The 25,106-nt window shown below is 44.4% G+C and overlaps 1 protein-coding gene across 6 annotated transcripts in view; it reads right to left on the bottom strand.

The window, feature by feature from the left end:
- The window catches only part of DTX3 (deltex E3 ubiquitin ligase 3), an 82,258-nt gene that overhangs the window by 12,063 nt on the left and 45,089 nt on the right, over nucleotides 1–25,106 (bottom strand). For all 6 annotated transcript variants that reach the window (XM_088465906.1, XM_088465907.1, XM_088465911.1 and 3 more), the window contains 2 exons: nucleotides 10,297–11,042; nucleotides 6,511–6,728 (listed from right to left, as the gene is read on the bottom strand). In XM_088465906.1, coding sequence (XP_088322032.1) covers nucleotides 6,511–6,728; nucleotides 10,297–11,022 — 944 coding nt within the window. In that variant the 5' untranslated portion in view covers nucleotides 11,023–11,042. The remainder of the gene's footprint in view (nucleotides 1–6,510; nucleotides 6,729–10,296; nucleotides 11,043–25,106) is intronic.

Raw genomic sequence — 25,106 nt, 5'->3', positions numbered from 1 at the left:
CCATAAATGATCCGATTTTGATCAGATTTTTCTCAGCTATCCTTTTTCATACTAACCTATTATCTTCTGTCATATGGCTTTATTTGTCAGCAGCATGACAGGGTGTATTTTGTATTCAGGTTATTTTACCAGTCACAGCTTGGACAAAGAATATACATTCTCTGTATGTACTTTAAATAATATGAGATATGGTAAGAACTTACCCTTGTTATCTCTATTTCTACGAAGTCCACAGGGTTCCACAGGATACCTTGGGGTATAGGTGTGACGTCAGTCGCTGGGCACCATAGAGTTAAGCTTTTCAGCCTCCCAGGATGCACTAGGGTCCCCCTCCTATACCCCGCCCCCGAGCCAAGGCACCTCAGTTAGTTATCAAGCCATAGGCCGGAGGAGGAGAAGGAAGTGAGAGAAAAAAAGATCTGGACACATACAAGAATCACATTCTCACCAGAGGGAGACGGAAAACCGGTGACCAGAGCAAAGCCCATCTGCAGCACAGGTGCGACAGGGCGGGAGTCCTGTGGAACCCTATGGACTTCGTAGAAATAGAGATAACAAGGGTAAGTTCTTACCATATCTCATATTTTCTACTTCAGGGTCCATAGGGTATCCACAGGATACCTTGGGGATGTCCCAAAGCAGTATCCTTTAAGGGTGGGGACGCTCCTGTGCAGAAAGGAGAATCCGCCGCCCGAAGGAAGCATCCTGAGAGGCGAAGGTGTCAAACCTGTAATACCTCACGAAGGTATGGACAGAGGACCACGTAGCAGCCTTGCAGATCTGAACTGCCGAGGCACCACGTCGAGCTACCCACGAAGGACCCACAGACCTAGTGGAATGAGCCTTCAGAGAAGGAGGGACCGGTAGGCCTTCATGAAGATAAGCTTCAGAAATAGCCATACGGATCCAGGCTGCCAAAGTTTGCTTTGAAGCAGGCCAACCCTTTTTACGGAAGCCATAGAGGACAAACAAAGCGTCCGACTTCCTAAACGAAGAAGTGCGGTCAACATAAGTCCTTAAGGCCCGCACAACATCCAAAGAGGCCTCACCCACGGAAAGACCCGGTGAGTTAAAGGCCGGAACAACTATTTCCTCGTTAACATGAAACTGGGAAACAACTTTGGGAAGAAACTCGGGCCGAGTGCGGAGCACTGCCCTGTTCCCATGAAAAACCAAGAAAGGGGGTCTACAAGAAAGAGCCCCTAACTCAGAAACACGTCTGGCCGAAGCAATGGCCAGAAGGAAAACAGTCTTAGCTGTTAGCCATTTAAGATCCACTGAGCCCAGTGGTTCAAACGGCGGTCCTTGGAGAGCCCTCAGGACCACAGCCAAATCCCAAGGCGCCACAGGTGGAACAAAGGGCGGCTGAATGCGGAGAACACCCTGCATAAAGGTGCGCACATCCGGGATTGTAGCAATCCTACGGTGAAACCAGACAGATAGGGCCGAAACCTGTACCTTCAAAGAAGCAAGGCGAAGCCCATGATCTAGTCCCGCTTGCAGGAAGGCGAGAATCCGAGACAGACGAAACTCCCGCGGTGCATAACCTCTCGGTCGACACCACTGGAAGAACGTATGCCACACGCGATGGTATATCCTCGCGGAAGACGGTTTCCGAGCTCGTAACATGGTACGCACCACAGAGCTGGAAAACCCCCGGGACCTCAGCATGGCCGTCTCAACAGCCACGCCGTCAAAGACAGCCGAGTCAGGTCCGGGTGAAGGCAAGGACCCTGAGACAGAAGGTCCAGTCGTAGCGGCAACCGCAGAGGACTGTCCACGGACAGACCCTGTAGGTCTGAGAACCAGTGCCGTCTGGGCCACGCGGGAGCTATCAACAGGAGCGTCCCTCCTTCCTGTTTGAATTTCCGGATTACCCGTGGAAGAAGGGAGACCGGAGGGAACAGGTATGCGAACCGGAACGTCCACCGGACGGACAGAGCATCCACCAGAGACGCCCCTTCGTCTCTTGTGCGAGACCCGTACACCGGCAACTTGTTGTTGTGCCGGGACGCCATGAGGTCGATTTCTGGAAGACCCCACCTGTCCACCAGTAGTTGAAAAACGTCCGGGTGCAGGGACCATTCCCCCGGATGAACGTCCTGGCAACTTAGAAAGTCCGCCTCCCAATTTAGCACTCCAGGGATGAAGACCGCTGATATGGCCGGAAGATTGCGCTCCGCCCAAACCAGGATCCGAGAGACCTCTACGAGAGCCGCCCGACTGCGAGTTCCTCCTTGCCTGTTTATGTAGGCCACGGTGGTAGCGTTGTCCGACTGGACCTGCACCGGGCGACCCTGGAGAAACCGCTGTGCCTGCTGGAGAGCATTGAAGACCGCACGGAGTTCCAAGATATTTATTGGAAGCTCCGCTTCTGTCGGCGTCCACCTGCCCTGGAACAAGTGTGGACCCGAAACTGCTCCCCAGCCCCGAAGACTGGCGTCCGTTGTCAACAGGACCCAATTTGGAACCCAGAACGGACGTCCCTTGTTGAGGTGGGTCGTCTGTAACCACCACGCAAGGGACAGGCGAACCTCCGGGGTGAGCACAATCGTCTGGGACTTCAGAGACTGAGGCAGCCCGTTCCACTTGGACAGGATCAGGTGCTGCAGAGGTCTGGAGTGAAACTGGGCGTATTCCACCATGTCGAACACCGACACCATGGAGCCCAGTAACCTCATCGCCGAGTGTAAGGACACCCGGCGGCTGTGCAGACAACTGCGCACCCTTGACTGTAAAGCAGAGATCTTGTCCTCCGTCACTAAGATCCTTTGCTGTCCCGAGTCCAATAAGGCTCCAAGATGCAGAATCCTCCGAGACGGGATTAGAGTGGACTTCTGCCAGTTGATTAGCCAGCCGTGCCGTTGCAGCAGTGCAATGGTCAGGTCCAAGTGGCGTAACAGGAGCTCTGGAGATCCTGCCACCAATAACAGGTCGTCCAAATACGGCAACATGCGGACTCCCTGCAGCCGCAGAGAAGCTGCCATGACCACCATCACCTTGGTGAAAACACGTGGTGCTGTTGCCAGGCCAAAAGGTAACGCCCGAAACTGGAAGTGGTCGCTGCGGATTGCAAACCTGAGGAACTGTTGATGGCGCAAAAGAATAGGGACATGCAGGTAAGCGTCCTGTATGTCCAATGACACCATGTAGTCCCCAGGTTCCAGCGCCAGAATGATGGACCGTAGGGTCTCCATCCGAAACTTCGGGACCCGCAAAGACTTGTTGAGTGCTTTGAGGTTGAGAATCGGACGATATGACCCATTGGGTTTCTGTACCAAAAATAGATTTGAATAGAAACCCTGGCCCCTCTGGGAGAATGGAACAGGCACTATAACTCCAGCCTGGAGCATAGTGTGCAATACCTTCCGCAGCTCCGTAGCCTTGTTCCGGTCTGATGGTAGACCCGTGGTGAAGAATCGAGCCGGGGGTCTGTGCCGGAAGGAGAGGGCGTATCCGTGGGAAACCACCTCCAGAACCCAAGTGTCTGTCGTAGTGGTCGACCAACACTGGGCGAACTGTAGCAGGCGGCCTCCCACCCTGGGATCCCCCAAAGGGAGGCCCGGACCGTCAGGCCGCAGGCTTGTCATCTGGCTTGGGGGCCGGACGTCTGGTACTCCATGCCTGCTTCCGGGGCTTGACCGATTTCTTAAGGCCAGCCTGTCGAGGAAACGACTGTGGTTTGGGCCTGCCCTGGGCCCTAGATGACCGAAAGGACGATGGTCCAGAACCAGAAGGAGCAGCGGCCGACGGGAGACAAGCAGAATTGGCTGCCGCCAGCGTGGCCACAATCTTATCCTGATCCGGAAGGAGAACTTCTCCGGTAAACGGCAACGCTTCCAGACCTTTCTTGGAATCTGCGTCCGCCTTCCAGGATCGCAGCCACAAGGTGCGACGAGCAGCTACCGCTGCTGAAGAAATTCTAGACACCAGAGTACTAATGTCTAGAGCCGCCTCGTTGATGTAGGTGGCCGAATCACGGATATTGCCAATCAACTCCGCCTGTTCGGCCGGACAGTCAGATTCAAAAGAAGCCTCTAATGAATCCGCCCAGCGCTCCATCGCTCTGGCAACCCAGCAAATGGCCATAGCCGGCCGTGCTGCCCCCCCTGCAAGGGAATAAGCGGACTTCAGGCAGATTTCAACCTTGCGGTCCGTAGCATCCTTAAGGGAGGACATGGATGGCATCGGCAATGTGGCACTACGGACAAGACGGGTCACGTGAGAATCCACCTGTGGAGGGGATTCCCACTTAGCAAAATAATTATCCGCGAACGGATAAGCCACCGCCAGGCGTCTCTGCGGCTGGTATCTTTTGCCAGGTTGTTTCCACGCCTCCTCTAAATGGTCCACCAACTGACCCGAAAGAGGAAAGACTGTGGCATCGCCCTTCACATCTTTGAAAAAGGCATACTTAGATTTAGCCGCTGGGGGAACTTCGTCCTCAATCACCAAGGCTGTGCGGACCGCCCGAATAAGTCCAGGAATATATACTTTGGACTTAGCATCAGCGTCCTTAGTATGGAGAGGTTCCTGATCGTAAGGATCCAGAATCTCCCCATCATCAGACATCCCTTCGTCATCCTCATAAGGAGCGGACAGAGACGCCACCGGCCTTTTATGAGGCCGCATCACAGACTCCCCTTGCAACACATCCGACAAGTGCTGTACAGAACTCGTCAGGGAGTTAACCCACGCTGGCTCCTGAGAACCCGGGAGCGGGGAAATAGGGAGACTGTGGGGTACCACCAATTGTCGTGGGAACCCCTGCATGGGTGACGACACCACAGACTGCTGGGACAAACCCATCGGAGTAAACGCGGGCTGCGGAGCTAACTGGCCCACTAAAGCTGTTAACGCCTGAGCGAAACAAGCCCAGGGCGGCTCCTGTACCGGTGCTGTAACCGTAATAGGCCGCGCCATGGACAAACACTGCCGGCAAAGGCCCTCCGCGCTACCCTCCCCCTCTGCTAACGGTACTTTGCACGTGGTACACTGTAGCCGGAGGGGAAAATCACTTTCAGACATGATGGCACCACGTATGTGACCTCTCTCACCAATTAAGTATTAAATAGGCGAGAGACCACCCTGCAGCACCGCACCGCAAGGGCTTTAGCAGAAAAAACAGGGACAGTAATAAAGCTGACAGTTTAGAGAAGAAAAGTTACAGGCAGCACTAGCACAGTCACATACAATGCAGAGAAATAACCATTCCTGCACTAACAGCGCTGATCACTCAACTACACAGACACAGGGCCTGGTAGGACACAGCGCTGCATACACAGACCTGAGCCACAGCGGAGGAGAGGTATGCGGGGGGACCCAGACCACGATGCTTCCGTCCAGCGCTTCCAGCAGCGTTCACCATGCGTTCTGGAGAAGATGGCCGCCGAGGAGCAGAGAGGAGGCTGGCCTGGGGGACGAGCGCTGCCACAGGACCAGTCGGCAGCATGCAGAGAGGGCTGTGTGCAGCGGGGGAGGCGCCGGCTGTGAGACAGGGAAGGCGCGCTCCCCTGGCATGCATTTAACCCCTGGGACGCCGCAGCGCTACCGCTCTGCTGCGGTCCGCTGTCCCAGGGGGTAGTGGAAAGCGCAGGTTGGTCGCCTGGCTCCACGCTGCAGCCAGTCCCCAGGGAGCCCCCTGCCTGGGGACTTAGGACCATGTGACCAGCGGGGACCCACCGCGGGACCCCGCTGCTTACCTTTGTCCCCCTTGGATCCGGCCATGGTCCGGAACATCTGGGGTCACCGCTAGCTGTGACCCCAGATGCTCACCAGCATCCCCGGATCGGTACCGGCGTTCTGGTACCGGCGGGGGTGTAGGGAAGACAGCATGGACGTCAGGACTGACTGTCCATGCTGTACATCCAGATGTGCAGCCACAGCTGCACTGAAGAAAGTTTCAGGGGCTCTTCTAGCCCCCACTCCGATAGGTGCACACGACGCCGGCCGGGCACCAAACTAAACTGAGGTGCCTTGGCTCGGGGGCGGGGTATAGGAGGGGGACCCTAGTGCATCCTGGGAGGCTGAAAAGCTTAACTCTATGGTGCCCAGCGACTGACGTCACACCTATACCCCAAGGTATCCTGTGGATACCCTATGGACCCTGAAGTAGAAATATATGATTTGGTAACTCTCAATCATAATTAAAACTTCTAATAAAATAACAGTGTCATAAAATATCCTTATCCTCCATGATGCTAATTCTGTTAATAGCCTATAATAATTGTAAATAAGGTTTTCTCAGTAGAAATATTATCCTCATTTCAAAGTTCAAGGGAACCCTGAATGGTTAGATTACATCGGGATCACGTCATGTATCCTTTCCAAGGTTTTATAAAGAACAAGTAAAAGGAAAATATTAATATGAATTTAGATTCTACAATACAATCGAGACGCTAAGAAGCAGATTGATCAGTCCTTGGTCACATTATCCGTAGGCTTGGGAATATGATGACATGATTACACAATCAGGTACCAGGTTTATATAGGAGAGTAAAGGATACTTACAGCTGTGGTCCTCCTGTGCAATTAGTTTTATGATGAATGTCATTCCACGTTATGACGTTAGGTCTTCCTGTGGTCATTGAAGTTCCAATAGTGAAGGTCAAACGTTGATCAAATGCTTTCTTAAATAGGGTTAGAACTTTGTTCCCCTCCGGACAATCAGGTAAGTAAGCCACACGAGTTGTCCCAGGATACCTGACGCCAGGATTCGGGTGCTCTGACTGCAGAAACAGAATACATGTCACATTTAGAGCCATAAAAATGATATTAACACTGCACCAGTGTCCTATAACTGTCTTTTCCCTGTACTGATCCCTGACAAACACCTGTAGGTTGTATATGCAAAGGAGAGATGGAAGCATAATGTATTCAGAAATCATTGTATTAGATGATAAGCAAATAAGGCTTCCATGGAGAATGTAAGCACGACCAATAGGGTGTGTGTGTGTTTTGGGGGGGGGGGGGGGGCAACGGTACTAATCACCTGGGCCCGGTGTTGTCCGTGGGCCGCTGATCTGTGGAGGAGGAATGTGCCATTTGGCAGTAGCATGCTTCGTATTTCCCATTCATTTTTCCAGAGGGGGGCGTGACCACGGCTCCTGGATTTGGTCACGCCCCCTTGTATATCACTGGCCCGCAGAATGTTTCGAAGGCACTGATTGTACTGAACACTGTGCCTACCTTTTCTATGTTCCATTAGAATTTGTTTTAAAGGGACATTTAATTACTTGCAAAAAGCAGAAATTGACAAAAAAAAACAGGGTTGGAGTATTACTGCTGTGACCTTCAATTCACACTCCCCACATGTTGTAACATTTATTTATTTTAAAGTGTACCTGTAATATAGTTCTGAAAATTCTCACATCAATAATACAAACTGAATAAAAGGCTAATTTTAATGTACAATAATTACCACACATTATTATTGAGAACTGGCTATAAAATTGTGCCATGTCCTCTCTTATGCTTGTAGCTGTAATGCCTTGGCATACTTAAAGCAGCAGCGTGGGCTGAAGGCCTGCGACTCTAATCTCATGTGGTCATGCAGAGCCTATTATTATTGCCGATGATTTGTAAGAGGCACAGTGCTCTGCAGTGCCGGACAGTGGAGGAAAACGGAAAGAGTTAGATAAAAGCAATGCAGACATGAAAGCTTACGCTTAGGAACGTGGTTTTATCCAGGTGCAAATTAGCACCATTTAGCTGGTTTTGTTCCTAACTGTAAATGATGTTCATAGAGAAAGTTCTTCAGGTGCATACTGAGCATGCTATTATCATTGCATACTTATTAATACTCAAAGCTGGCCACTGAGTCACGTGTTTAGTCTGTGTTAATTTTGATTGGTGTTACCTTTTAATTAGCTGTTTTATATAGTGTTTCAGGACATATTGGGGGCAATGTAGGGACAATGCAGCTAATGTGCCGTTGTGAAAGTGTGTGATCTCCACCACCCTACATCATGCATTGTACATTACACCACCCGTAAGAGTGCACAATGCTTACTACTGTATGTATGGTAGACGTCCCGGAACATGCACTATGAGATCACGTCACAGATTTCAGCTCTTAGTATTTTCGTTTGGTAAAATACTGAAATATGTGGCTCTTTATTTGGCAATCATTAGCTGGAGAGAACAGACACAAATCACAAAAATATATATAAACTTTTCACAAAGTTACTTTAACATATCCAGATAGTCCTAGAGAATACATTGAAATATATATAGTTGACTAGTTCTCCTGAGCACTGGGGAACCAAATATATTCATTTTTCATATGGGTTCATAAGGGATGTTATTTCTTCTTTCTTTAATGTTTAATTTACCCAAACATTAGAAACCTTTAGGGATCAACAACTGTTCCAATAGGTCTCCTATATGTAATTGCTAGTAGATCTACACATGGATCTTATAGTAAGACCTTGCAACTAGTGGGTCATTCTCAGCTATCCAACCTGGTGGAAGTCCCTACTGACTGGAACGTCCTGTGTAAATGTGATAACACTGCAGTACTGAGTCCTGCACTGGTTGGGAAGGGGGGCTGTCAGGAGTGTGATCCCCATCTTTTATTATGACAATTGTAAAGGTCAGTTGCGGATTGGCACAGTCAGGTGAGATTTTTGTAAATGTAATTTTGAGAGTTAATGTGCAATTATGGGAACATGACAGATCCACATTGGCCACAAGTCATGATCAAGAGAGATATTTTACGTTTTTCCAAACATAATCACCGCCCACTTGTGTCACGTGACTTATTTTGTGTTCCATGACAGACTGCATTTATTTATTGCTTTGCATATTGCTTATTATAAAGACCTTTGAGTACTGGTAAAATCTTTTCACTGACAGGACCAGCATCTATACTACCTGCACATGGCACTTTCCAACGCACGAAACAGGAGCATTATAGCAAAATAATAATGACTATGTTATCAAAACGTATAAACAGGTTTTGTTCATATGAAAAGTTATCTTTGGATTAATCTTGTAAAGTATAGGAAATATCCATGACCACTGTCAATGGAACAGACTGAAGTATGGGAACAATACTGATCCTGAGAAAATATAAACCTGCATGATGGCTAGTCTCGCCAGTGGGGATGGTTGGGTGGGAGAGGAATAGGCCTATTTATTAAATAAGAACGCTATTAATTTAATTTTGGGAGGTGCGAGCATGCAAAGACACATGAGACTATTCTTGAGTGCCAGGGTATAGCATGACATCACAGATGCCTGTACATGACGTTCCCATATTTGGTGATTATTATTATTATGTGAAGAAATTATATTACACAACAGTAATTTCAAACAGAATTATGACTGCGGTGTTTAATATAAACTGCTAGGATTTGCCTCAAAGGTTTAGAAAAGTCATGAATTATATGGAAAGAATGCCCCTTTCCATAAAATTGTATGGAATGTCTTTGTATATTACGGTAGTTTCTTATTTTTACTTTTAGAATTGTATTATGTTTCTGAGATGTGAGCATGCAATGGTATTTTATTGGTTTATTGCTCAATTATATTGTTATGATACAAAAGGCAATGCATCATACCATTAAAAATAGCATCAGTCATAGCCACGGTTTTTCATTTCTTTGAATTATCTCCTTTTCGCTATTACCTTGGATAGAACAAAGCTGCATTACATACTCTTAGATGACGTTTAGAGAACCTTCTGTTCTGCAGTTCAAACATGATGCAATCAAATATTTGTGACTGTTGTTCAAATCCTCCGTTCCCTTGCAACAATACATGTAAGTGCAGCTCTGTCCTTGTCAGAAAGTTATCACCGGTCTCACAGTAACTAGGCACATTATTTTTCTGTATTATACCCCTTTCACACTGTCAGCAAATAACCCGGGTTATTGCACATGAACGCGCAGTGCAGTGTGAAAGGGCCCAGTTAAAATAACCCGGGTCGGGCGACCCGGCATTTCAATTCGGGTAATGAGTTCAACTCGGCTCGCGGTGCAGTGTGAAAGGGTAACCCGGGTCGAGGCGACCCGGGTCCTGTTCACCGCATAAGTAAAGTCAGGGCTTGGAGATGATCTCATGTGAAAGGGGTATTAGAGACATTTGCAGCAAGGCCTCATTAATGATGTATGGTAGCCAACTGTATTTTTTACTTGTTTGCCATGTCCGTTGGTTCTCACTTATTATTACTAAAGCCTTCCAGCAATTAATAGTAAGTATAGGACTTAGTGGCATTGAGTAAAGTCAGGGATCCTACCGATGTACAGACATACTTTAACAGTGCTACTACAAGTGAAGTAAAACAGATCTTACCCCTTGGATGCCCGGTGGGAAGATATACTGGATGATAATGGTCCCATATTTCTCATAGCCAGGAAGCAAAAGGCCGGAGTCTTTGGATACCAACATTCTACCATTCTCAGGTTGATTGCCCACTAGTTGCCCATAGAAACGGCCACACATCGGACATGCTTTCTTCACCTGCAGAGCCCTGGTGATACAATCCTCACAGAATGAATGCTGACACTTCTCCAGTGTTTTTATGTTTTGAATCTCACCCAAGCAGATGGGGCACTGGTTCTCTCGGTCATCTTCTGCTTCATCTCTTCTATGGTCACGAGAGCTTCCATGACTGCTACTTGCTCCCCCACTGGAACTTCCAGGTAAACCCCGGGTGCTCGCACTTTGCTGACCTCTGCCATAAGTACCACGGATGTGCAGTTCACCCGCATGGTCACTGTTCTTATCCGCATAAGCCATGCAACCCGAGAGTTGGTGCTGCTTGTAGGATTTTTTCAACTCTTTCTCCGTATCTTTTAACAAGGATTTTAGAGCTTTTCTAGCCAGCGTGATAGCATTTGCCGGAACATGGCTGTCAACAGAGAGTCGTAACACGTAAATCTCTGATGTTTCACCATCAATCAGGATGCGAACTCCACTGTCCTCTCTTAGTCGGTTTAATTTAGACGGAGTCTCTTTGTTGAGGAATTCCCAAACTGGCTTGTTAACTGTGACTTTGTTCTTTGTGTTCACTGCCATTCTGGACCAGACAAAGGAAACTTTAAAAAAAGAGAGAGAGAACAAGAAATGAATAGCAAAAATGAATTCAGGTTCCACTAGAACATGGTCTGCTTACTGGAAAGACAATTCATGAAGTCAAACATATTTCCCTTCTGGTAAGTACCATATTAAATGTGTCACAAGTAAAATGCTAAGTGATATAACCTCACAACAAACAGCCCGGGGGTTTTAGTGACCTAACTCATGGAATGGGGAATGTGGATATCTTTTTTTATAAGCAACTAAAACAAAACCATAAAGAGCTTACACATTTTTATTGCACCTGTTGACATATCTGAACGCTGCACCAATCTCAACTACCCATTCAGGCGTTACCTGATTTGGATTTAGCGTCTCCCAGTTCATCTCCTTCACATGTGGATTGGAACAGAAAAAATATAATTGGACACGGACCGTTCAATTTGTCAGAACTATCCTTTATTAATTGTAGTGTTTTTAATATTTAAAACACTTTTTATCAATTTCACATCAGTGTTATTATCATTATATTTTATTATTATTTTTCATTATTTATTATTTTTCATTACTTTTCATGTTTATATATATATATATTTTTTCCATGCATTACAATTGATTATATGTAATTATTAAATTTACATATCTATTTATCCTATATTATATGGCATAATCGTTTATTCATATTTATTGTTATACTATATTGATACAAATTCAACATCACTGTCCCAGAATATCCATATACTCATTCTCATTATTTCTCATCCATTGCCATTGGCATATGGTTATTTACACCATTATGGTAAATATCTAATTATTGATTTGGGTTGTTCACAGCGCTGTTACATTTTCTTTTGTCTGACACATTTAAGGCCTGATTCAGAGCCCTGCGTAATTCGTCCGCATCTGCCACTGCATGGCATGTTTAGAAATAATTGCAGATCATCATCTGTTTTCAGAGTTGGACGTACAGATTCGGCTGAACCGTCCCTATCCATGCACTTGTGAAAACAGCCATCAGTGCACAATTGCACTCTGATACAGTCTACACTACTCTGAATAGCCAGCAATTCAGCCTATATGCCCACATAACATTTAGCTTAATGGAGCATACACACTAGACCAGGGATGGGGAACCTTAGGCCCGGGTGCCGTATAAGGCCCGCGGAATCATTTGGTCTGGCCCTCTGAGCTTATTTCTGCTAGCCTCATCTGGCTAGCAGGGTGCCTAGAATGGCACCCTGCAGCCAGAATCTATGCAGCAGTGCCGCCTGTAGCAGCCTTTGGATGCTTCAGACGGTCACACCACTGCTCTTACAGTTCCCTGGAGCATCCTCATGTTGCTCCGGGCATTGCTGTAATCAGCAGTGATTGTGGCCACACCCTGTTTGACATCATACAGATGGGGCATGGCTTGTACAGGGCCTACCAATAATGTTATATATATCAAAAAGGCCCACGGCAGAAAAAAAGGTTCCCCACCCCTGCATTAGATGATAAAAGTGAACGATAACGATATCGTTCAACGATATATCGTTCATATTGTCCAGTGTGTATGCACCAAAGGGATGCAATCGGGAAGCCGGCTGACATTATACCGACAGCCGGCTTCCCGAATGTCATATCCCGGTGAGGGTGAAATGCCCCGGCGTCTAGATGTAGACGCCGCTCATTTCACTGATGCTGGGACACCGGCGCCTGGCATCCCGATCGAAGGGATGCTGGGCACTGCGAGCGGACAGCCACGCGGGAGGGGGGGGGGGTTGGGTTAGGTTTAGCGCACCCGGGGGGGACTTAGGGTTAGGCACCCCCCGGGAGGTTTAGGGTTAGGCTAGGGGGAGGGAGGGTTAGGCACCCCCCAGGGGGACAGGGTTAGGCACCCCCCCGGGGGACTTAGGTTTAGGCAGCGGGGAAGGGGGGGAGGTTAGGGTTAGGCACTTACAGGGGGGATTAGGGTTAGGCACTTGGGGGGGAGGTTAGGGTTAGGCACCCCTAAGGAGGGTTAGGGTTAGGTTAGTCATTACTTACCGACGGTATTTCATACCGATTCCGCACCAAATGACCAACAGCGTTAACGATGTTTGCTGTTGTACCAACATGCAGGCCAATATGACGATATCATTAGAAAGTGCCTGTTCAGGGATGTGGCAGGATGACATCACTGAACGATATCATTCAGTGTGTAAACCAAATATCTTTCACGAATATCACTTACACAGCACATGGTCTAGTGCAGGGGTTCCCAACCACTCTAACAGTCCAGGTTTTAAAGATAGCCAAACTTGAGCACAGGTGACTTAATTAGTATTTCAGTTATTTTGATTTAACATCTGTGCTCAAGCATGAATATCACTAAAACCAGGACCCTTAGTGTGCCTTGAGGACTGTGGTTGGGAAACACTTGTCTAGTGTGTATGAGCCTTTAGAGCAAGCTCCCAATTGCTGCCCAATTACATCCACTCAGCCAGAATTGGAACTGCTACTGAGGTGAGTGTGACTCTGACTTACCTGTGGCTGCTCAAAGTTGCATATGGAGGCTACGTCACATGCATAGCTGCTAAAAATAGCAAGATCTGTCCACAAAGCAGACTTGTGTGAAACCTTAAATTAGGCATTTAATGTGACAACAATCCAAAATTGCTACCATACAAAATTAAATGTCTTTTTTCATGTATGAAACATTAGTGAACTGTGGGCCTGATTCATAGCTGTACGTTCATACAAGGATAAACGCACATCTCCGATGTTTGTTCTGCGCATGTGCAGAATGGGTCCTGTGATCTTGCTTGCAGACTACAAGCGCCTTTGGGGGGCGGACGGGGTGCTGGGATCGCAAATGCAGCAAGGAGGTGTCTGACACTTCCTTCTGGATTTGCATCTGGGATGGACACTTGTGTGCGGCTCTGCAAATCCGTCCATCTCTGAATCAGGCCCTGTGGCTAACAGCACTGGTGAACTGTTGCTCTCAAGCTGCTGTAGTCTAAAGGCGCATACACAGTTAACAATTCACTCCATGAGTGATAACGTTAAGTGTTTGCCGAGCTGTATGTCGTTAACGACATTGAGCCTAATCACTGAACGATATCGTTCACGATATCGTTCAGTGACGTCACCGGCAGCATCCCTAAACATGCAGGTTGGCCTGCATGTTCAGGCGATGAAAGATATCGTCAACGATCCGCGGGAGCGCGCATCAGTGACAATATCTTGCATACACACTGGACGATATTGTGAACGATTGAACAAAAAATTATATTGTTCACAATATCGACCAGTGTGTACGCAGCTTAACGAAGTTATGCTAGGATTTGTAGTTCCATAACACTTGGAGAGCCACAGATTGCTGGTTATGGTTTATATACACTAAGAAAATGAATTTGTACAGATGGAGATTCAGTTAAGTTAAAGAAAACTCACCGTTGTTTTCACAGTAGAACATAACAAACCAGACTTAATTCCAACAGCATAAAAAAGGTTTGCTGTAAATCTTTACATACTTAATTTTAGGCATTTTTCAATAGAATATAAATTAAAAACTGTTCTTAATTGAATAACCGCTTCCCACAGATCAGAATGCATCACCTTCAGGGCGATGAGTATTGACACCGGCTGCTGGAAAACCAAAGTCTTGTTGTGTTTGTTATGAGAGAATTGGTTTTGGTCTCAGTCTCCTCCTTTTAAGCAAATGATTGAACTCACTTGACCTATTAGTCTGCATTTGATGAAACAGGCTACAAGCACTTGTGCCAAATCACTGGAATGCATAATATAGCCAGTAAAAGCAATTCTATTACTCGTATATGTGCAAGCACGTCTCATAGAAGTAGAGGAGGACAGAGAAGCTGAAATTCATCCACAAAGTCCAGTAATTATGGATTATTAACTGCATTAAATGTATAGGGATTTTATTTCATAAATTGGGTAACATATATTATTATTATCATTTATTTATATGGCGCCACAAGTGTTCCGCAGCGCCTTACAAAGTACATAGACAAATAAGTAACCATTGACTTACAATACAATACAATACAATACAGGACATGGATAAACATTGCTATATTAGCGACCTTTACACCCGCATAAGCAGCCAAGTGTTAGTTGTCCTACTGGAGAGTAAGAGATAAATTAAATTACAGTAGGGAGAAGAACAAGAGGGTAGAGGGCCCTGCTCGAAAGAGCTTACATTCTTTAAGGGAGGGGCAGACAAACAGGAGTGACACAGAATGGGGTAGGCGGGGAGAAAGGAAGATGTAGCAGCAAGTTAGGATGACAGCTGGAAGGCTTTAATGAAGTAGTGGGTCTAAAGAGCTCGTTACTTCCCCCATTCCCGTAGCGTCCTCTGTCCTCTCTGGTGAAGGTCTTGTCTGTGGCTTGCTGTAGTGGGAGTCATTGGAGGTGGGACTCCCACTGCACATGCATGTTGGAGATAGGACAGGCCTTAGCGGATTATTATATAAATATTTACAGAAATGGAGAAATTTGTTGGTACCTTTCCACAAAAAAAGAATAACTTGAAAGTGACAAAAGTAATTGGCATCCATCATTATTTATTCTATATTTAATAGAAATCAGACTTTGCATTTGATTTTTGATGCAATGGAATATTTAAACAAAAAGACAAATTACAATGCAATGGACAAAAATAATGAGTCCCTTAACCAAATATTTTGTTGCACAACCTTCACAGGCAATTACTGCAACTTATCGATTTCTGTAGCTCTCAATGAGACTTCTGCACCGGTCAACAGCTAGTTTGTCCCACTCTTCTATGAGCAAACTGCTGCAGCTGTCTCAGGTTTGATGGGTGACTTATCCAGACTGCATGTTCCAGCTCGTTCCATAGAATTTCCATAAAATTCAGATCAGGGCTCATAGAAGGCCACTTCAGAACAGTCTAATGTTTTGTTCCTATCCATTCTTGGGTGCTTTTAGTTGTGTGTATTGAGTCATTATCTTGTTTGAGGACCCATAACCTGTAACTGAGACAGAGCACTCCAGAATGCTTTGATATTCTTGAGATTTGTTTATGCCCTGCACATATTTAAGGCATCCCGTGCCACAGTAGCAAAGCAACCCCAAAACATAACCGAGCCTCCTCCATGTTTCACACTAGGTATGGTGTTCTCTCCTTTAAAAGCTCACAGAAGCATTGTGGTCTATCAACATGGATTTTGGAGAATTCCAGTCTGGTTTTTTTATGTTGTTTCTTCAAAGGTTGAAACCTCCTGGGTCTTCTTCCATGGAGCCCATGTCACTCAAAAAGTGTTGGATGTGCGATCAGACACTGACGTACCTTGACCTTGGAGTTCAGCTTGTATCTCTTTGGAAGTTTTCGTTGGCTCTTTTTCTACCATTCTCACCATGGAAGGTTGGCTACAGTCCCATGGACATTAAACTTCTTAGTAATATTTGCATCTGTAGTCACAGGAATATCAAGCTGCTTGGAGATGGTCTTCTAGCCTTTACCTTTAACATGCTTGTCTATAAATTTATTTCTGATCTCCTCAGCCAACTCTCTCCTTTGCTTTCTCTGGGCCATGTTCAGTGCGGTGCACATGATGATACCAAACAGCAGAGTGACTCTATTCCATTTCAATAGGCTGAATGACTGATCAGAAAACATGCAATGCTATTTCAGAAAGCAATTAGTTTGAAATATCACTATAATACAATTATTTATTATCTTTTCTAAAAATCTCTCCAGACCATTTAAGAATATCTTTGGAGAATAAGCAATAAGCGATTTATCTCTTTTCACAGTTTATTTGCTTTACTCTATGACATAGCAAAGGCATGCAGGTATACATCACTCTTTAGTAGGAATGAAGCATTGTTTCAATGAGCAGTAAGGGTACTAACAAATGTGTCCACATCTATATAGGGTCAGGAGCAATAATATGATTTCTGTATTGTCACCATACTAAACTGACCAGCTGCTGCAATCAAGGGTCCCAAAATAATTCCTGACGCTTATGTAAAGGTAGGAGGACTTAGGGGGAGATTTAATAAAGCTTGGAGAGACAAAAAAATTGAAGATAAATAGCGCCAACCAACCAGCTTCTAACTGTCACGTTTCAAACACAGCCTGTAAAGTGACAGTTAGGAGCTAATTGGTTGGTGCTTTTTATCTCCAATTGTATCTCTCTCCAAGCTTTATTAAATCCCCCCTTAGAAAGCCTGTTGTCATCTAACTGATGATCACGCAGAGCGCCAATATGCATTGGACTAGCCTCCTATATTTATAACAGGGTAGACAATATGACACTTTGCTAATCTGTAAATTAAAGGCATTATTTTCCCATTAGTGCATCGTTGTACCCTCACCCCAAAATCGCTGCCATTACCAAAGTGCAACCATTAGCAAATGAATGAGCAAACCAGCCCAGGTGTAATGTTCTTTACATATCACCATTTTGGACAGGAGATATAGTAGTTTAAATGAGGTGCTGAACTAGGTTATGTCACCTGTCCATGATGCAGAATGCTAGGAGTCTGTAGAGCTAGACGATAATCCTCTTCCTGTATCATGGCTCACATCAGGCACAGACTGATTAACTACAAATGGCAGTAAATGGGATTTCCATTGGCTGTCAGCCAATCACAAGTGGTTTTCTATGCTGGCTGCTCAGAGGTCTCAATGACTTCAAGGTCATTCATTGTGACCAGATGGGTTTTCCATTCTGATTTGGACAATGACAGATCAAGAAGAAGAAAGAAGATTTTATGTATTAAAGTGGTCAATGAGGGTTTGGTGTATCTTTAAAATCATATATTTAAGTTTTATTTATTTTCACTTATATGGGATAATTGGCAGGGTTCTTAGAACACTTGTCTATTGTACTGGGACCATTGAGGACATGAGAATGCCACTTCACGACCCCACATCCCATGGTGATGAAACAAGTCTCGATGCTTTCCAGAACATGACTAGTATCCTGTGGAAAAGGTTAGACACACTTTTGTTTTGCAGCTCCCTAAACCATTAAGGCAGCAGTGCTGCTCTGACCAGATGACGTAGGCAATCCAGTGGAGGCACTATGTATTACCATTTGTCAGAGGGTGACCGAATGAACTGACAACGTATCGCTCACATGTGAAATGAAACAGGGGGGCCCATGTTGTTGGAATGAGAGCATCTCTAATTGGATGATAGATCGGTACTACTGAATTTAAATTAATTTCATTTTGAAACATGTTTGAAATAAGACAGTTATTCACGAGGAAAGCATTTTTGTGTAGACCGGTTTGGCCTCAGATATCAGATATCACTTTGTATTAAGATAACAAAGTTACATGCAGATTTAAAAGAGGCCTTGCAATGGGAGCTTTCACATGGCTATATTAGTGTTATTTTATGTATTTTAATGATACATCAACTAGTACCTTGGTTATCATCCCTGGAGAAGACAAATGGACAGCTCAGCAGCTGGTATGAATATGGAGATTATATTATAAATAAGATTTCTGTGTACTAAACACAAGAGGAACACTGTGAATATAAATATGCCACTGTCAAGCATATTACGCATACAGTTATAAAGAGGAATGGCCTTACAGTGAAGTCCTCTGAGGTGTGAAGTGAACCATGACACATCTACCATCTATCAGATCAAAGCTGTCATCTTCCATAAGACATGGACACAGGGGCTAGTTTTATGTAAATAACAAATGAAATCACATTGTTCAAACATAGGGCCTCTAGCTCCCAGCAGCTCATCGCCAACAATATATCTGACATGATAAACACCCTTTCAGTCAATCACACAAGAGAGAATAGTTGTCATTTCTCATCTGAGGATTTTTAACACTAAATAATGATTTCATTAAACTTAAACCATCATACATTTTTCCCCATTTTTTTTAGTTTGTTTATGTATTATTAGATATCATTAAATGCAACGTGATGTGGTTTATTCATTTTCAAAGATGTTGCAGGACAATGTGAAGTGAATCCAGAAATACTGTTCCTCCAATCATGATGATTGTAGATCTTGCTGCAGCGCACGAGATTAATTAATATGTATACTGTAGCTGCTGGTAATGATGTCATTACTGTCTTCTTCTTTAGGAAACTTGCAGGACAAGCCAACCAATACACTCCCCCAAGGCCATAATATCCATAATATCAGCTAAACTGACAACCGTGCAATGGAAACAGATTACTTTCAAACTTCTCCTGACTGTCAGTCAAGTAATATAGGTAAAGTGTATTAGTGCTGGCAGTGGTCCCACACATGGGACTCTCTTGCTGTACTAGTTGCGGAAGCGTTATTGCTAAAATACTATATATATGGTTGGTGGTGCCAGGAGGTTCTCTATTATTATTAACATGATAAACACCCTTTCAGTCAATCACACAAGAGAGAATAGTTGTCATTTCTCATCTGAGGATTTTTAACACTAAATAATGATTTCATTAAACTTAAACCATCATACATTTTTCCCCATTTTTTTTAGTTTGTTTATGTATTATTAGATATCATTAAATGCAACGTGATGTGGTTTATTCATTTTCAAAGATGTTGCAGGACAATGTGAAGTGAATCCAGAAATACTGTTCCTCCAATCATGATGATTGTAGATCTTGCTGCAGCGCACGAGATTAATTAATATGTATACTGTAGCTGCTGGTAATGATGTCATTACTGTCTTCTTCTTTAGGAAACTTGCAGGACAAGCCAACCAATACACTCCCCCAAGGCCATAATATCCATAATATCAGCTAAACTGACAACCGTGCAATGGAAACAGATTACTTTCAAACTTCTCCTGACTGTCAGTCAAGTAATATAGGTAAAGTGTATTAGTGCTGGCAGTGGTCCCACACATGGGACTCTCTTGCTGTACTAGTTGCGGAAGCGTTATTGCTAAAATACTATATATATGGTTGGTGGTGCCAGGAGGTTCTCTATTATTATGAATGTTAATGTTTTGTTACTAATGGGGTCACTAGATCCAATATGGGGGGGGGGGGGAACATAGCAAGTCTTCTATAGGGAACAACTAGAGAAGTTGCTCAGAGCAATCAATTAGTAATTTATAGCAACCAATCAGCTTGTAGCTAACATTTTATACAATATACTTGATAAATGAAAGCTAGAAGACGATTGGCTGCTATGGGTCCACTCTTTAGAAGGTTTTATACATTTCCCCCATGGTTTGCGGTTTGATATTAAGAACCAAAGCACACATTTATATCATTTGTAACATAATTAGCAGTTAATGAATACCATTTTAAAGATCAGATTTCTTTTTAATTGAGTACAAAATTGCAGCTCGAGTTATGTCTCCCTCTGCTCAGACTGTTATATGAGCCAGAGCGAGTCAGGGGAAGTCTGCTAACTACTGAGCAATGTAACTGTTAGCACATCAGTTCTGGATAAGAACACATCAATATACAAATCATGTCTCACTGATCAATTATATCACACTGATGTATAATTAGTCCTGCCAGTTTTTATGCAATTTAAACTTTTAGTATACAGAGTTAATTTTGTGAACCTTATTTTTTTTTTCAATTGTTGCAGATGACTATTTACAAATTTAAAGCAATTTTGTTTTGTTTTCTAAAATTATTAAACGATGCAAATTCCAAAAGTTTGAGAGTATCTAATGTGTTTTCACATTGCATGTGCTCCGGAACTGTGCGCACACAAGTACGGACGATGCTTATCGCGGGTCATTGAATTGAACTGTCTCTGGTACATTACGAGCCTGATTCAGAGAATGTCGCTTTTTTCACAGCTACTACGTCTTTGGACACAAAAAAATAGAAAAGAACAGCGCTCTCTAGTAACATTCATATGCATAAATCACATATAAAGTACAAATATTAATCTTATAAATTCATATGCACAAAATCACAGTAATAAATACATATTATATATAAATATAAAAATTAAATATATAGCACAATACTGATAAAAGTAAAGGATCACTCAATCCACGTAATATATGTACTCAGTCCCTTTTGCTAAAGCTGTGATTGTGCACAGCAAAACGTGTCAAGGGACTGGCTGATTCACTCTCCAATACTCATAACCCAATGGGAGCCCACCTTCAATTTTTGCATTACCTTCGCTACCAGCAGACCAGACCTGTGTTACAGAGGACTGTGTTACAAGAGATTACCAGCAGACCAGACCTGTGTTACAGAGGACTGTGTTACAAGAGATTACCATCAGACCAGACCTGTGTTACAGGGAACTGTGTTACAGGAGATTACCATCAGACCGGACCTGTGTTACAGGGGACTGTGTTACAGGAGATTACCAGCAGACCGGACCTGTGTTACAGCGGACTGTGTTACAGGAGATTACCAGCAGACCGGACCTGTGTTACAGGGGACTGTGTTACAGGAGATTACCAGCAGACCGGACCTGTGTTACAGCGGACTGTGTTACAGGAGATTACCAGCAGACCGGACCTGTGTTAAAGGGGACTGTGTTACTGAAGATCACCAGCAGACCGGACCTGTGTTACAGGAGATTACCAGCAGATCAGACCTGTGTTACAGGGGACTGTGGGCCTGATCAGAGTTGGGAATAGAGAGAGATATCTCTCTCAACTGGTCATCTTGGTGAAACCATATTGCACTGCAGGTGGGGCAGATTTAAAATGTTGCAGAGAGATTTAGATTTGGAAGGGAGGTGTCTAAACTGACATCTAAATTGTAGAGTAATAATAAAGCTGTCCGGCATTTGTGGGCTACATGTAAAAGCAGCCAGTATTTACCCTACATGCAAAATAAAATTATGTATTTACACCCCTTGCATTGTAATATGGTTTGTCCAGGTACACAGTTAAGTGCTATCTCTCTCTCTATTCCCAACTCTGAATCAGGCACTGTGTTACAGGAGATTACCAGCAGACTGGACCTGTGTTAGAGGGGACTACCAAAATTGCAAAAGCTCCGCCAGCGTTGTTAAAGGGACGCCATAATCTTGGACATTGAATCTGGTAATCATCACTCTATGCTGGTTACAGTTTTTTACCTAGCACCAGGAGACTGCTCTTTGTACGGACTTACATATAAATCAAGGCTCCGATTAGCCTCAACATCTGTGACTGAGTACATATATTACATGGATTGAGTGATCCTTTACTTTTATCATTATTGTGCTATATATTTTATTTTTATATTTATATATAATATGTATTTTATTACTGTGATTTTGCGCATATGAATTTTTGAGATTAAAATTTGCACTTTATATATGATTTATGCATATGACTGTTACTATAGAGCATTGTTCTTTTCTATTTTTTGCACTATACTTTTGTGAGGACTGACTATGCTCTTTTATATACAGCTACTCACTACGTGGTTGGTAATTTGTAATTATCCCCTCTATACATCTTTGGACGTAGCTGCTGTGCAATAATATGCTAATGGCTGCAGGAGGCATCTGAAGGGAAAAGACGCCTCCATCCGGCATCTCTGATCCGATACCAGAGTCCGAACGCAGGATTAAAATTAACATCGCAGCCTAAGCTTACTCAGAATGGCCACCTCTTGTCCGCTTGCGAGGCCAGCAAATCTGCTTTGCAAAACGCAGACACTGGCCTTGGCACTCCCAAAAAACGTGGCAGACACACCCCAAACGCAGGCAGCGCCGCCCTGTCCCCGCCCTAAGTGGGCACAATGTCAATCACTACTTGCGACGATGCAGGACCCAGGTCATGCGCAGTCCTCCCGCCATCAGAGATTTACGCAAGACATCGGGTTTGCACACAATTCTGAATGAGGCCCTAAATGCATTAAACAAATGTTTGAGACATCTGGAGACATATTATCAAATATAATAATTAGTATTATAATTTTTTTATATGGCGCCACAAGTGTTCCGCAGCGCCTTACAAAGTACATAGACAAAAAAGTAACCATTGACTTACAATACAATACAATACAGGACATGGATAAACATTGCTATATTAGCAACCTTAACGCCCGTATAAGCAACCAAGTGTTAGTTGCCCTAGTGGGGAGTAAGAGATAAATTAAATTACAGTAGGGAGAAGCACAAGAGGGCAGAGGGCCCTGCTCGAAAGAGCTTACATTCTTCAAGGGAGGGGAAGACAAACAGGAGTGACACAGAATGGGGTGGGCGGGGAGAAAGGAAGATGTAGCAGCAAGTTAGGATGAGAGCTGGAAGGCTTTATTGAAGTAGTGGGTCTTGAGAGCTCATTTGAAAGATTGTAGAGAGGTGCAAAGTCTGATAGGGAGAGGGAGGGAGTTCCAAAGGTGAGGAGCAGCACGGGCAAAATCTTGGAGGCAGGAGTGGGAGGAAGTAATCAATTGGCATGAAAGGCGGCGTGTATTAAGTGAACGAAGAGGGCGGCTAGAAGAGTGAAGGGAGATGAAATCAGAGATGTAAATGGGAGAGGAATGGGTGAGGGCTTTGTAAGTGAGTGTGAGAGCCTTGAATTGGGTTCTGAAAGGGAATGGGAGCCAGTGGAGGGCTTGCAAAAGAGGGGAGGTAGATGTAGAGCGTTTGGAGAGGAAGATGAGCCGAGCAGCAGCATTGAGCACAGACTGGAGAGGAGAGAGATGGGATTTGGGGAGGCCAGCTAGGAGAAAGTTACAGTAGTCCAATCTGCACATGACCAGTGAATGTACAAGGGTTTTGGTAGCATCCTGGGTGAGAAAGGGTCTGATCTTGGAATAATATATTTTATATGTAAAAGGACTGTTGTTGAAACTACTTACAAATTCACAAAGGTCAACATTCATTTAAATTAAGTCTAACAGAAAAGGCTATGTCTGATTGGGGATGTAGTTAGTGTGCCGGCGGACGGGATGCCGGGCCGAAATCCCGACACCAGTCCATATCCCGATGACAGAATCTCAACAACCGCCATCCCAGGGCATCTTAGCTGTTAGCCTCAGGGGGGTGGGGGAGGGGGAGAGGGTTAGGCACTACGGGGGGAGTTAGGGTTAGGCTTTGGGGGGAGGGAGGTTAGGGTTAGACACCACTATGGGGCGTTAGGCTCTAAGTGGGATGGTTAGGTTTAGGCACCAAGGGGGGAGGGTTAGGTTTAGGCACTAACAGGGAGGGTTAGGGTGCGGGGTGGAGAGGGTTAGGGTGCAAGAAGGGAGGATTAGGGTTAGGGGGAAAAGGGGGGAGGGTTAGTATACTTACCCGACCCCTGTCAGGATACCGAGCATCGGGATATCACTGTCGGGATATTTTTTTTAACCCCAAAATGGAAATATTTTTTGGGGTGTGTCCCGATTTTTATTTTTTTCACACAGATCATTTTTAGGGACCATTCCCAGGGGTGCAGCCTATTTTTTTTACGCCTGCACCCCTTAACACCAATTCTGCACTTTTTTTCGCCTGCTAAAGGCAAGCGAAAAATTATCCCCGTTTTTTTACATTGACTTTTTGCACCAGCGAAAAGTCAATGAAATTGAATACGGGGATATTGGAAATAGGCGAAAATTATGTCATTTCGCCCCATATTGAATATGGCCCTAAGCATTAAATATTAGTAAAACAGCGTCACTATGTCCAATAGGACAACAGATGCAAGTTGGAGTTATGATTCTCAAAAATCGATGCTAAATACTTTTTTATGTGGTGTGTTTGTATATTATTTATTATTACCTTTATTATGTCAAGCAAAACAAAATGGGTTACAATAAAGCAACCCCTGTTCTATAGTTTCTATATAAGAACCCTATTTTATGTAAAACTGTTTTCACAAATGCTATGGCTGAGTGTATGGTTCATCTATAATGACAAAGCGTGTAAGCAGGAGGGGAAACCCAGGATGTTCAATGTCTAAAGATTATTTTTTTCTGCAATGGTCACAATCCCCTATAGTGATTGGTGTGAGGTAAATATCCCATAAAGTGACAAGATGAAATATTTAGGACTGATACAGAGTTGAGTATGGATGTATCTTATGTGTTTTTGCACTGCGTACGCTATGGAGCCAAGAGACAATGCTGAGTTGTTATCACATCTCCCCTTGTGGCTGGATGGGCAGTACTGGGTGTCGTAATGGGGCACTTACATGAAGGCTAGTTTGGCGAGGGCTTGTCAACAGAACTGTGGTCTACGCAGAACTATTGGATG

Source organism: Taudactylus pleione, unplaced genomic scaffold (assembly GCF_031769625.1).
Source record: "Taudactylus pleione unplaced genomic scaffold, aTauple2 ptg000065l, whole genome shotgun sequence".
Classification (NCBI taxonomy): Eukaryota; Metazoa; Chordata; class Amphibia; order Anura; family Myobatrachidae; genus Taudactylus; species Taudactylus pleione.
This window is presented reverse-complemented; position numbering and strand designations above follow the sequence as displayed.